This window comes from Anomaloglossus baeobatrachus, chromosome 1 (genome assembly GCF_048569485.1).
Source record: "Anomaloglossus baeobatrachus isolate aAnoBae1 chromosome 1, aAnoBae1.hap1, whole genome shotgun sequence".
Lineage (NCBI taxonomy): Eukaryota > Metazoa > Chordata > Amphibia > Anura > Aromobatidae > Anomaloglossus > Anomaloglossus baeobatrachus.
The window spans coordinates 262,623,005-262,636,943 of record NC_134353.1 but is presented as its reverse complement, the minus strand read 5'-3'; the positions used below and the strand labels follow the sequence as shown (position 1 = coordinate 262,636,943).

The following is a 13,939-nucleotide window of genomic DNA, read 5'->3' as shown; positions in this document are numbered from 1 at the left end:
TCATGTCTGGCTGAATTTTAAGAAATTTTACCCCTGCTAGGCACTGACAGAGTCCAGGTCATCACACCAACTATGAGAAATAAAGTGGGACTAAATAGTAGGCTAAAAAGATAATGATGAGTGAGCCCAAACTGTAAAGTTTGGGGTCCACACCAGACACCTGGTGTCTGTACAGGGACCCCGAACAAGGACTTCTAAGTGAAGTCCGGGTTACTGTTTGATTTTGGCCGCCAGGATTTAAAAAAAGGAAGCAAAATGGCAATTAAAGCAGGACAATTATATTTACTGAGTTTCCACGCGGCGGTCACTCTGCTTCTGGTCCGCTCATTAAATCTTATAAATATTCACTGCTTCCACCTCCCAACCTTTGTAACAGCGTCTGTCATTGGTTGCAGTCAGATTTTGCCTCCTCACTCTGTTCTGGCATCTATGATTGGTTGCCTTCACACTAGCTGTTTGGGTGCCCGAAGTGCAGTCCAAAAATAAATAAATAATTGGAAAAAATGATGTGTGGTCATCCATGTCTATTAAAGCTTAAAGAAACCTTCAGGAACATTTCTTTCTGCTTAAATGCATATAGTTAAGTTAAAAAATCATATTTGCAATTGAGTTTCATTAAAATAATACACAATTTGGCTTTTACAAGCTCTTTGTTTCTTTACATATTGTTGGCTGCAAAATGAGTTAAACTGAAAATCATTTAGTGAACTCTTTTATTATCTTTTAATGATCTCCTCTATGCTGATTTATGGCTACAGAACACACTAAACGTTGAGGTGAACTATTAACGGTCATAAATCAACTTAGTGGAGCTCAGAAAAAGAAAACTTATGCGGGCGTCACATGGTACGATATATCGGGTGATATGTCGGCGGGGTCACGTCGTAAGTGACACACATCCGGCATCGGTTGATATATCGTAGCGTGTGACAGCTTCGAGCGACGGTGAATGAGCAAAAATACTCACCTTATCGTTGCTCGTTGACACGTCGCTCATTTTCAAAAAGTCGTTTCTTCTTCTGTGCGCCGGTTGTTCATCGTTCCCGGGGTAGCACACATCGCCCCGTGTGACACCCCGGGAACGACGAACACAGCTTATCTGCGTCCCGCCGGCAATGCGGAAGGAAGGAGGTGGGCGGGATGTTTACGTCCCGCTCATCTCCGCCCCTCCATGTCTATTGGCCGGCAGCTGTGTGACGTCGCTGTGACGCCGAACGTCCCTCCCCCTTCAGGAAGAGGATGTTCGCTGCCCACAGCGAGGTCGTCCGGGAGGTAAGTACATGTGACAGGGGGTTAATGACTTTGTGTGCCACGGGCAACTAATTGACCGTGACGCACAAACGACGGGGGCGGGTACGATCGCTCCTGCAATCGCACGATAGATCGTCCCGTGTGACGCCCGCATTAGAGTTATATGTTCTCTACTCATAACAAGCTCACAAATGGATTCTAAGTTAACTCATTCTGCAGCAAGCAGTGAGTAACAAAGAGCCATAAAAAGGCAAAAGGAGCAACATTTGTAATGAAACCTAATTGGAAAACATATTTTTAGCCCAATATACACCCATGTACAGTGGCATAGAAAAGTTTTGGCTCCCCTGGTCAAAATTACTGTTATTGTGAACAGTTAAGCAAGTTGAAGATGAAATGATGTCTAAAAGGCACAGACTTGAAAATGACACATTTCCATTGTATTTTAGCAAAAATAAAAAATAATTTTCATCTTTTACATTTTAAAATTAACCAAAAAGGAAAATAGGCTGAGGCTTTCCTCAGGATATGTAAAGTCTCTGAAACTCTGATCAGACAAGCTCTATGGACGTTCTCTAGATTTTTAAAGCAACACTCTTGTTTAATCCCTTAATGACCGCGGGCGGTAAAATTACATCCTAGCAGTCATATGGTTAATCTCCCTCTTCTGCCGCCGGCAGCAGCAAGAGATCGGCACGCTTCTCAGCTTATTTATATAGCTGGGATGTGTGCCTGCCAGGCATGAGTGGAATCGTTATCCGCCCGTGCAGTTTAACCCCTTAAATAGCGCTGTCAATAAGTGACATCGCCATTATAATCGCGCTCGCGGTAAACGTTTACATACTGGAAGTCACGTGACATTATCACGTGACTTCCGGTGGTTGTCATGGTAGCACAGGGTCTTGTGATGACTCCTGTAGCTCACATGACTCACTTACTGTTTCACCCGGCCCAGAGCTGCGTGAAACAGGAAATGAGTATATCTGCCATTGACAGCTGTGTAGCTATGATCACCAGATATGGAAGAGTGATCAGATTGCTGATCCATATAGTCCCCTAGGGGACCTAGTAAAATAAAAAAAAGTTTTAAAGAATTAATAAAAAAAATAAAAATACCTAATAGTTCAAATCACCCCCCTTTCGCCCCATTGAAAATTAAAGGGTTAAAAAAATAAAAAATATACACATATTTAGTATCGCCGCGTTCAGAAACGTCTGATCTATCAAAATATAAAATCAATTAATCTGATCGGTAAATGGCATAGCGGCAAAAAAAATTCCAAATGCCAAAATTACGTTTTTTGGTTGCCACAAATTTTGCGCTAAATGCAATAACAGGCGATCAAAACGTAGCATCTGTGCAAAAGTTGTACCATTAAAAATGTCAGCTAGAGATGCAAAAATAAGCCATCACTGAGCCATAGATCCTGAAAATTGAGAACGCTACGGGTCACGTAATATGGCATAAAACGTGCGCTACTTTTTTTGGAAAAAATCTGATTTTTTTTAACCCCTTAGTTAAAAGTAAACCTATACATTTTTGATGTCTACGAACTCACTCGCAACCACCTGAGGCATCACACTGACACATCAGTTTTACCATATAGTGAGCACAGTGAATAAAATATCTCAAAAACAATAGTGCTATCGCACTTTTTTGCAATTTTTCCTCTGTATTTGGATTTTTTTGCCGTTTTCCAGTACACTATATGGTAAAACTCATAGATTCTTTTAAAAGTACAGCTCGTTCCGCAAAAAATAAGCCCTCACATGACCATATTGACCAAAAAATAAAAAACTTACATCTCTTGGAAGAAGAATGGCGAAAAAAAATGGAAAGCGCAAATCGGCCGGTTGCGAAGGGGTTAAAGGTGCTCGCCAGAGAAAATGGAGACAATGGGGGAGTTTTCTGAAAACTGTCCAAAAGAAAAACTGTCTATGTAACCCACAGGAACCAGTCACGGCTCAACTCTTACTTCTTAAACTGATTTGGTAAAATGAAAGCTGCTCGGTGATTGGTTGCTATGGGCAACAAAGAGGTATATATTTGTTTTTTTAGACAGGGTTGATGAAAATGGCCCATATAGGGTTTAGACTCATTTCCTGTGGTGTTGCTTAGCCACATAGTCTATAAACTCTATAATAAAATATTAAAATGCTTATATAGAGCTTTATATAGTGGTTGTGTAGCAGTTCGGTGGTTAATGCTCTTTTTATGTATACTGTGTCTATATATATATATATATATATATATATATATATATATATATATATATATATATATATATATATATACTATACAGATACAGAAATGTGTACATTTATTTACAATGACACAAGTTCTTCTTTTTCACACTATAAACCCTTTATTTTATAGCTTGACCAAATTTTAATAGATGACATGTTACCTGTAATGAGAGACGATGCATTACTGTCTTCCCATCCAATTATTGTCAGCGTCTCCACCCCGGCAGAAATTACATCGGTCTTTGATGCCATTTCGTATAACAAGGTTGGAAATTAATTACATTTATTCATAACGCTAATCTAGAACGATAATATATTTAGTCTTCTTTATTTTAGGTTGCAAATAAGAATGTTGCACTACTTCTTTCAATCATCTGGATTAGTTTATTGTTCCCTTTTCTCTGAATTACATTTTGCACCATTTATGTCCAATTTCTTGTAGATTTTTATTGTCAAGTGGCAATATTAATTAATGTCATATAACTGGGCAGTTTACAAGAACTAGCAATTTATATACTAAAGGCCCCGTCACACACAGAGATAAATCTTTGGCAGATCTGTGGTTGCAGTGAAATCATGGACATATTGTTCCATTTGTACACAGCCACAAACCTGGCACTGATTGTCCACAATTTCACTGCAACCACAGATCTGCCGCAGATTTATCTCTGTGTGACAGGGGCTTAAGACTGCAGGATTGTCGAATTCATTGCCTTTTAGGTGCCAGTTGTCCCCCACCCCTGAAGATGCCCGGATATCTACAGAAATATGCTAATATGTGGCAGGTTTATCACTGCCTTCACACCAGTGTAATAGCATAAATGCATGTATGATTGTAAGGCCCAATTCATCATATGCAATTTATAGAAGTCACTACTTTTTCATTTTTATCTTTTTTATTCACTGACTCTTTTTGCGCCAAATTCTTCAAATCCAACATAAAGGGCAGTTCTGGGTGTATATTACTAATCCCTGCCTAACTGTCCCTGTATCTAGTAGCATACCTAAAGACATCTTTAGAAAATGTATTTCTAAAGATCCTTTATGATATGCTAATAAGCGTGGGGACTAGTCACAAGGTAATCATGTCACTGCCAATGATGACGCTGGGCCATGGGCTTTAAATAGAACAGGGGTGTGCTAACATGCTAAGAGGGTAAAATGAGTGCAGCAACTAACTTCCTTGCGATTAGTCCCTGCGCTCATTAGCATATTATAAAGGATCTTTAGAAATACTTTTTCTATATATCCCTTTATCTATGCTAGTGTATACAGGGACGGTTAGGCAGGGATTAGCAATATGCACCCAGAACTGCTCTTAGTTCTGGCTGCATATTATACCTGATAGGTTCCCTTTGAAAAAAAAACAGATCACGATGGAAGAAGAAGCAAGGAAGATCCAGCATCAACAGAGAGATATTCAGTCCATATTAAAACATCACATTTATTAGAAAAAAAAAGTTAGCAAGGTGATAAAAATTACATCATGATGCTATCCAGGGCTAGCACTTTTCAAGTAAAAAAAACTCTTAGTCAGGACTAAGTGTTTATACTTGAAATGCATAGATGATGTAATTTTTATCCCCCATTTTAACTTTTTTTTCTAATAAATGTGATGTTTTAATATGAACTGAGCATCTCTCTGCAGTTGCTGGATCTTCCTCACTTTTTCTTCCATATTGCCAAAGCCAGAGGCCAGGCTGGTCTCTGCGTGCTCCACATATATCTACTTGGTGACTCCTGTGCTGGTGAGCTGATATATTCCCTCCTCTCTAATAGACCACCTCACCTATAATGGCTTCATCCAAGGTGCTCGACAGCTTGAGCGGATTGTGTCTATATAATCAAGTAAGAGAAAAGCCAGCACTCTGTCTTTCTTGAGAAAACCCCAGATTTATTGTAACTTTATTCCATACGTGTTAAAACCATTGAACACACATCCTCAAAAACTAGTGCGTTTCGGAAAAAAGCTTTCCTTATTCCTAGCTATGAATAAGGAAAGCTACTTCCGAAATGCGTCAGTTGTATGAGGATCTGTGTTCAGTGGTTTTAGCACATATGGAATAAAGGTACAATTTTCTCAAGAAGAACAAAATACCGTATTTTTTGGATTATAAGATGCACTTTTCCTCCTAAAAATTTGGGAGGAAAATGAGGGGTGCGTCTTAAAATCCAAATATAGCTTACCGGGGGGCTGTCTGTGCGGTGGCCGGGTGCCTTTGGCTGCATGCGGGCAGCCGGGTGCCTTTATGCGGGCAGCCGGGTGCCTGTGGCTGTGTGCGGGCAGCCAGGTGCCTGTGGCTGCATGCGGGCAGCCGTGTACCTGTCGGTGCTGGCTGCCACTCTGTGCATGTGGGCGGCTGTGTGGCAGGTGCCCCAGTGTGTCCGCGGTCCCAGTTTCAAATGATGGCGCCGGAAGTCAGCGCGTGCACAGATGGAGCTCTTGGATGAGAGCTCCATCTGCGCATGCCTCGCTCCGGGAGTCAGTGCATGCGCAGATGGAGCCCTTGGATGAGAGCTCCATCTGTGCATGCATCGCTCCAGGCGCCATCATTTGAACCGGGACCGCAGAAACAACTGGGACACTCACTGCACCGGCCTGCTGCACCACTCACCTGCCACCGCTGCTGCCGCCACGGACCCGCCGCGGCTGCCACCACTGACCCGCCGCGGATGCCGCCACTGACCGCCGTCACGCTTGCCGCCACTGACCGCCGCTGCCACCACGGACACGCCGCGGCTGACGCCACTGACCCGCCGCGGCTGCCTCCTGTGACCCCGCTTCACCACCACTGCTGCCCCCCTCTGGTAAGGCAACACCGGATCCCATTTTTATTTTTTTTTACCTTTTTGTTGTCTCTAAATTTGGGGTGCGTCTTATAATCCGGTGCGTCTTATAAAACGAAAAATACAGTACGTGCTTTTCTCTTACTCAGTTAAATTCTTCAAAATGTTACACGCGGTCCACGAATTTGATGCATGGCCTAAGTTACTGCTTTTCTCTTACTAAAGCCACTAGAAAGAATACAGAAAACTGAAGAAACAATGATGAAATCTGGCCATGCAGTTTATGCCAAATGCCATATTTATGAATTTACCTTTCTGACACTATGAATTTAATAAAATATGCAAATTTTGCGCAAAGGCGCACATGTTTTTATATAAAATGAGTCAGATGTTCACCCATCTGTCATATTGGTAAGGTTTTGCTGCTATCCAGACATATAGGGTGTCTCTGTGCTACTGTACAGACTCAGTGTTTCAGCCTTAATAATGAATTAATCCAAGTACGTGAGAAATTATTATTAAAAGTTATTATGATTTTTTTATTATATAAGCCATTTATTCACTTTCAGAATATACAATGTAATTTGGATTCGCGTAGAAATGTTACCATAATTTGAATGTGTAAGTGAAATTAAAAATGCACAAAATATGCATATTGTTTTTTACAGGGAGCATCCATTTTAAGAATGCTTGAAGATTGGATAACACCAGAGAAATTCCAGTTAGGATGTCAGGTACGGTTTTAGTCTATTTATCCTTTATGTGATATGCCATTACACTTCTAGGATACACCTTGATTGGTCCCATTTAATAATGTAAAAAATAAGCCAATAAATAACTTTTAGTCTATTTTGTTATTACATGTAAAATGTTTTTATTAAATGTTTTCCAAGTGCTAAACAGTAAAAATAAATCACATATCTTTCAAAAATAGTGTAAATTGTGTTATATCAAATGGGCATTTTAAGTGTTAAAAGGAATCTGTCACCAGATTTTGCAACCAAATCTGACAGCAGTATAATATAGGGACAGAGACCCTGATTCCAGTGATGTATCACTAAAGCCTAAGACACAGCATGAAAATCGGAGCGAGTGGAATGCGATAAAACATCGCATTCCACTCGGACCAATATTAACATTTGTGCCAGCACCCAGGAGCGATTATTTTCTCAGCCCTAATCGGACCGAGAAAACAATCGCAGCATGCTGTGACTGTAATGCAATCCTTGTTTCTCTCGCACCCATTCAAGTCTATGGAGCGAGAGAAAAATCGCACTGCACTCGCGGTACACCGGTGTACCGCAAGTGCAGGGCGAGAATGGCAATAGCCGGCAATGGAGGAGAGAGGGAGAAAAATCCCTCCCTCCCCTCCTCAGTGCCGGCCCAACCCCCGCAGCTGAGGTCCAGTTGCATGATCGGACCTCAGTCGTAGTGACACTCGCATGACACTCGGCACCTGCTGTGCTGCCAGCATGAGCCGAGTGTCATGCGAGGATCGCAGTAGTCCCTCGTGTGGCCCTGGCCTTACTGGGCTACTTGCTGTAGCTTTTATGAAATCACTTTTTTAGCAGAAGGAGATAATCACTAGAGGACTACTAAACTTGTTACCATGTCCTCCATGATGAGCTTTGTTGTCAATTAGTGGGTTATGTAGAGCTCAGCATTCAGAAAACTGCTAGATCTAAAACAGTAATTTTATTGAAATTACAGCAAGTATCTAAGTAAATAATACATCCCTAGAATTAGGGTCTCAGATAGGGCAGCAAAAATGTGTTTGCCAGATTCTCTTTAAAGGGAATCTAGCAGCAGGTGTTTGGTACCTCATCTGAGAACAAAATAATGTGAAAAAAAGAGACTCTGAATCCACAATGTATCACTTACATTACTGGCTGCAGCTGTTATGACACAATCAAAGCTTTTAGATTTAGGAAAACAGGAGACCAGAGATAGCTGCCCCGCTCACACCACGCTCTCAATAGAAAATATACATTGACAGTGAGTTACCAATCAGAGAAGGGAGAATGCCGAACTTCCGTGTGCTTGTCATTGTAGTCCAGCAATGATAATCACTAGGTGATAAAGCCTTAACTTTAAGTAAACAACAGCACACAGCCTGATAAGAGAGCAACACTTGATTTTTGTTTTTAACCCCTACATTTTCCTGTCCTCATATTACATAATAAAAACCTGCTGACGGATTCTCTTTTAAGCTAAATAGTATCGTTAATATGAGAGTTAGGGAAGATACTGTATCTATTGGCTAAATGTTCTTTGGCAGCTTCTGCTGAAAGTTGATGTCCTAATATCAATAAATATATATCTCAGAATTTAATGGAAACTGTACTGTACTACTTTAGGGTTATGAAGCTTATAATGTCTTTTGTGCTTCTTAGGATTTTCTTAATTGTGTAGGTGGCATATAATAACTATTTTATTTCTATATTAGAATTACCTTAAAACCTACCAATTCAGGAATGCCAAAACAGATGACTTCTGGGGTTCGCTGGCTGAGGTGAGCAAGCTAGTTTTCCTACTAAAGAATATGATAGTATATCACGAGGAAATAACATCACTTAGTGATAAATAAGTGTCAAATAGGCACGATCCTTAGGATAAAGGCGTTATAGAGCTAAGAAAGCGGCTTGGTTCCTTTGCATTTTCAAGCCCTGATGCAGTGTCCTGGATATCAGGTGGTCTGAAGTGTCACCGTGCTTGTAAATTGGAACCTAGGCAACTTTGTTTCTTTGCACTTTTCATAGAAGTACCATAGGACAACCTCACTAATGGCATTTTAAAGAGATGTGCCAAAAAAATGTATGATTGCAGCACTGGGGAACATGATAAAAATTTGTCCAAAGACACCATCTGTGTGGAGTTTATATTTTCTCATTGTGTACACTTCTTTCCTTCAAAATTATCCATAGTGTGTCTGAAATTTATCTGAGAAATTAAAATATGAGGCAGAGATGAGGTGGTTTGTTACATTTTTTGTCCATTGCTACAGACTGTCTTGCTGCTATAGGCATTTAAAGGAACTGAACACAGTTTAATTATAATTATACATATAATGATTATGATAATGAACATTACTTTCTTCAGGCAAGTAACCTTCCAGTGAAAGATGTTATGGATACCTGGACTAGACAGATGGGATACCCAGTTCTCAATGTGCAATCTGGAAATACTGTTGAACAGCAAAGATTTCTTTTGGATTCAAAAGCAGATGCATCCACACCCGAGTCCCCATACCGGTAAGTGATGTGTGTGCGAGCCAGTGAGTGTTATTATATATTACTGAATGTCTTGTAGAATTACACCACTGCTAATAATAACTGATTGATTAAACCTTAATGACAATTATAGGCTGAAATATTGAGATAGGTGTATCTCTTCAGTGACCAGTTATGCATGCCAAAATACTGGGGTACATACAAAGTTAGTTGCCTTAGAACAAGTCAGAGTGTCATACAGCAATTTTACATATAAACTATCTGTAATACCCGGGCGTTGCCTTGGATAGTAACTGTCTCTCTGTCTCTTTCCCACTCTCTGTCTGTCTCTTTCTCCGTCTGTCTCTTTCCACGTCTGTCTCTTTCCCAGTCTGTCTCTTTCCCCGTCTGTCTCTTTCCCCATCTGTCTCTGTCTCTTTCCCGGTCTGTCTCTTTCCCGGTCTGTCTCTTTCCCCGTCTGTCTCTTTCCTGGTCTGTCTCTTTCCCCGCCTGTCTCTTTCCCCATCTGTCTCTTTCCCCGTCTGTCTCTTTCCCCATCTGTCTCTTTCCTCATCTGTCTCTTTCCCCAACTGTCCCTGTCTCTTTCCATGTCTGTCTCTTTCCCTGTCTGTCTCTTTCCCCGTCTGTCTCTTTCTCTTTCCCTGTCTTTTTCCTTGTCTCTGTCTCTTTCCCTGTTTTTGTCTCTTTCCTTGTTTTTGTCTCTTTCTCTGTTTTTGTCTCTTTCCCTGTCTGTCTCTTTCTCTGTCTCTTTCCCTGTCTTTTTCCCTGTCTGTCTCTCTCCTTCTCTGTCTGTCTCTCTGTCTTTTTTCCTGTCTGTCTGTGCCTGTCTCTTTCCCTGTTTGTCTGTGTCTGTCTGTCTGTGTCTTTCTGCCTCCGTCTATCTCTTTCCCTGTCTGCCTCTTACTCTGTCTGTTCCTATGTCGGTCTGTCTCTTTCCCTGTCTCCCTCTCTCTGTCTGTCTCTGTCTCTTTCTGTCTCTCTCCATCCGTCTCCCCACCGACATCTTATTACCTCACACATAAGCTTCTGATACTAACAATTTATTTTGTTTCTATAGCAACCAATCACAGCTGTTAGTAATAACCTGTAGATTGCAGCTCTATTCAGTTTAATGGAGGCAGATATTTTGGAGAGTAACTGTAAAGCACAGGGTTACATTTTCTGGTCAAAACATAGTCCCTGACTCACATGGGGTGTCTGTGCAATTTTGTGATTGTAAATGCAACAGTGCGGATTCCTTTAGCGTACATACACACATATACATACACACACACACACACACATACATACACTCAGCTTTATATATTAGATTGCAGATTGAGGGTCATCACCTATAAAACTATCATGTCATACAAAAATCATTTGAGAGGTTTTCTAGTTTTATCCAAATGTATCTAACTTTTTAGATGCATGGGAAAGGTGTACAACTTTGAATTGTACTTTACATGTAAATCCCTTCTAATTTCAATATCTTTATTGCATTCAATAAATGTGAAAATTCCTCTTTACATTCAGAGGCTGAAAATTCACACAGACTAATATTCTAATAAGTGTGATATTGATTCAGTTATATCCAGTCTAGGAAATGGATATAAAGTTAGATTCACAAATATTTGGACACCGATCAAATCTTTGTCATTTTGGCCTCTGCAGGCCAATATTTTTTATTTAAAATGAAACAACTAAGATGCAATTGAAGTGTACACTTTGAAAATCATAGAACAGTGTAACTGGATCTTAACAATGGTAAAAGGCAAAGACTTCTGGAAGCATAAATGGATACAAAGGAGGAAGAAGTCATTCATTTTGCCAAAGTGCCTACATGCCTCGAAGTTAGAAGCAGAAAGTAATCAAAATGCACAAGTGTGCAGGTAAAAATACTTTTAATGAACAACAAGTACAATATAAAGGCATAGATGTGAGCATAAATAAGTTACACAGACATAGGGGGTGATAAGAATCCCCACATGTGAATGCATGCGAATCGTATCAATTAAGTTACTTGTAGCTCACTGGCATGGTCAGTGCTGAAGGCATATAACAGCATAGTGCAAACAACAAAGGTACCAGCCGAAAGAATCAACAAGCCGGCTACACATTATAGGTTAACAAGTTGACAATGCAGCAAAAGACCAGAGGCCAGTATAGAGCTTACCAGGGTAACAGAAGGAAAAAGCGTGCAGGCACACACAGGGAAAGTCCCGACACGTGTTTCGTGTTGCGACTGCTTCAGGGGACTGTGGACAACAGGACAAGGCAAGAGTCTAATATACCTGCCGTACTTATGCTGGATTTGCAACACCTGTCGCAGTTCAGTGGGGCGGAGAGGCGCAGCGTCAGTATGGGCGGCTGCTCAGGCGTCATCTGGGTGAAGGGAAATCCCTTATTGACGTCACAAACCCAGAGGACGCCGGGAAGAGAGCCGCACCCACCGCGCATGCGCGATCCCGCAACCAGGAAGTGCGATCGCAAAACCCATATTAAGTACTGGCAACAGTAAGGGCAAAAAAGCGCAGATGCAGCTCCTGAGGAGGAATGTCACATATACCAATAGCTCAGAGAAGATGACTGAAACATAACACAATAGGTAAATATAGCTATGCAAATTTAGTAAAAACGAAAGCAGACCAATTATATTTAGGCTGCTTATTATACGCATTATACCAGACCAAGGCATATATAAACATATCATGGATGAAAAATACATATACTGGATATATAACATCCCAACCAGGTACAGAAATGAAAATATCTGCTTTGGTTAGTTTGTGGAGCGAAGCATTTGCTGCAGTAATAATCCAGAATGGTTTTAATCAAACACTCCATTTACTGTAGTTCGTATAGGTGTTCAGTGTTCTGATTACTGTAACTTCAGAAGAGATGGCGTGATAAGCATCCGGCAGGCATATTAGAAAAACGAGAAAGGGGACTGTGAAGAAGGAAAAAGACACAGAAAGTGAATTTTTTAAAAATTAAAACATAAAAAAATTTTTTTGTGTTAAAAAGACTCAACAGAACATAAACAGCACATGGAAATTGCAACCAACCAGCAAAACGCATTAGCACAACCCACGACGGAGGAGAAGTGGTGGTTTAAAGGAATGACGCAAACGTTTGTCTTTCATTCAGTCCGTTGGGTACCACGGACTCAAGCAGAAAGATCCACCGACATTCTGCCCTTGCCAACATCCTATGAATATCCCCGCCCCTAAGTCCAAGGTGCACCTGGTCAATTCCCCTCACCTTAAAACCCGAGGGGTCCGACCGGTGGTGCACCCTGAAGTGGCGGGGAATAGTCTTAAGAGTGTCAACATCCTCAAGTTTAACCTGTTTTGCGGCAATTATATCCCTCACATGTTCCCTAGTGCGGACTTTAAGTTCACGGCTAGTTAGCCCGACATATATTAAATTGCATTTGCACATGGCATAATAAATTATGCCAGTGCTATTGCAGGAAATATAATGTCGAATGTCAAAAGTCCTAGAACCACTAGAGGACGTGAAGGATGTTGCCCGAACGATATTGCCGTGGCGGCAAGCGATGCATGATCCACAGGGGAACGACCCAACTAAGGGTCGCCCAGTAGAAAAAGGTAATTTGTTAGGTCTTAAATAATGACTGTGGACCAGCATATCGCGTAGGCTGCGACCACGACGAGCCGTCATAAGAGGGCGGTCAGGCAGAGTGTTTCTCAACACGGGCTCAGTTTGTAAAACCGGCCAGTGTTTAGATAGAATACCTCTGATGTGTTCCCACTGACGGTTGAATGATGACACAAAACGGATCTTGGGTTCGGTGCAGCGTGTCGTATTGGGATTAAATCTAAGAAGAAGCTGGTCTCGTGGGGCAGACCTTGCGCGTTTGTATGCCTGTTTTATAGATCTTGTACTATAGCCTCTCGCCCTAAACCTATCACGCATCTCATTGGCCCGGTCCTCGAATACCCCCGTCTCAGAACAAATTCGTTTAAGACGGATAAATTGACCTGTGGGGATGGCATTGATGGTAAATTTCGGGTGGCCAGAGGATGCGTGGAGAAGGGCGTTAACAGAGGAGGGCTTACGATAGATGTCAGTAGACACAAGGCGCTGGTCAGTAAGGGATATATTAATATCCAGAAAGTCCACCTTAATGGGGTCAGCATGGAAAGTAAGGTAGATGTTAAAAGAGTTGGAGTTCAAGTGACGCACAAAGCCCTCAAGCTCCGAGGTGGTTCCCCCCCAGATGACGAATATGTCATCAATGAAGCGGAGCCAGCACTGCGCATGGGAGCTAGCCGGCACGCCACCGCCGAAAACCTCTCTCTCCCAGTAGCCCAGGAAGAGGTTTGCGTACGATGGCGCGCAAGCCGCCACCATCGCAGTGCCGCGCCGCTGGAGGTAGAACCGTTCCCCGAAGGTGAAGACATTGTGCGTCAGTATGA

The 13,939-nt window shown here is 41.6% G+C and overlaps 1 protein-coding gene across 2 annotated transcripts in view; it reads left to right on the top strand.

Annotated features, from left to right (window-relative positions):
- The window catches only part of ENPEP (glutamyl aminopeptidase), a 148,723-nt gene that overhangs the window by 60,627 nt on the left and 74,157 nt on the right, over positions 1–13,939 (top strand). For both annotated transcript variants that reach the window (XR_012754245.1, XM_075349316.1), the window contains exons 7-10: positions 3,629–3,763; positions 6,954–7,019; positions 8,732–8,797; positions 9,385–9,536. Coding sequence is in view for 1 of the 2 variants with exons in the window: in XM_075349316.1 (XP_075205431.1) it covers positions 3,629–3,763; positions 6,954–7,019; positions 8,732–8,797; positions 9,385–9,536 (419 nt within the window). In the remaining variant the exon portion in view is untranslated. The remainder of the gene's footprint in view (positions 1–3,628; positions 3,764–6,953; positions 7,020–8,731; positions 8,798–9,384; positions 9,537–13,939) is intronic.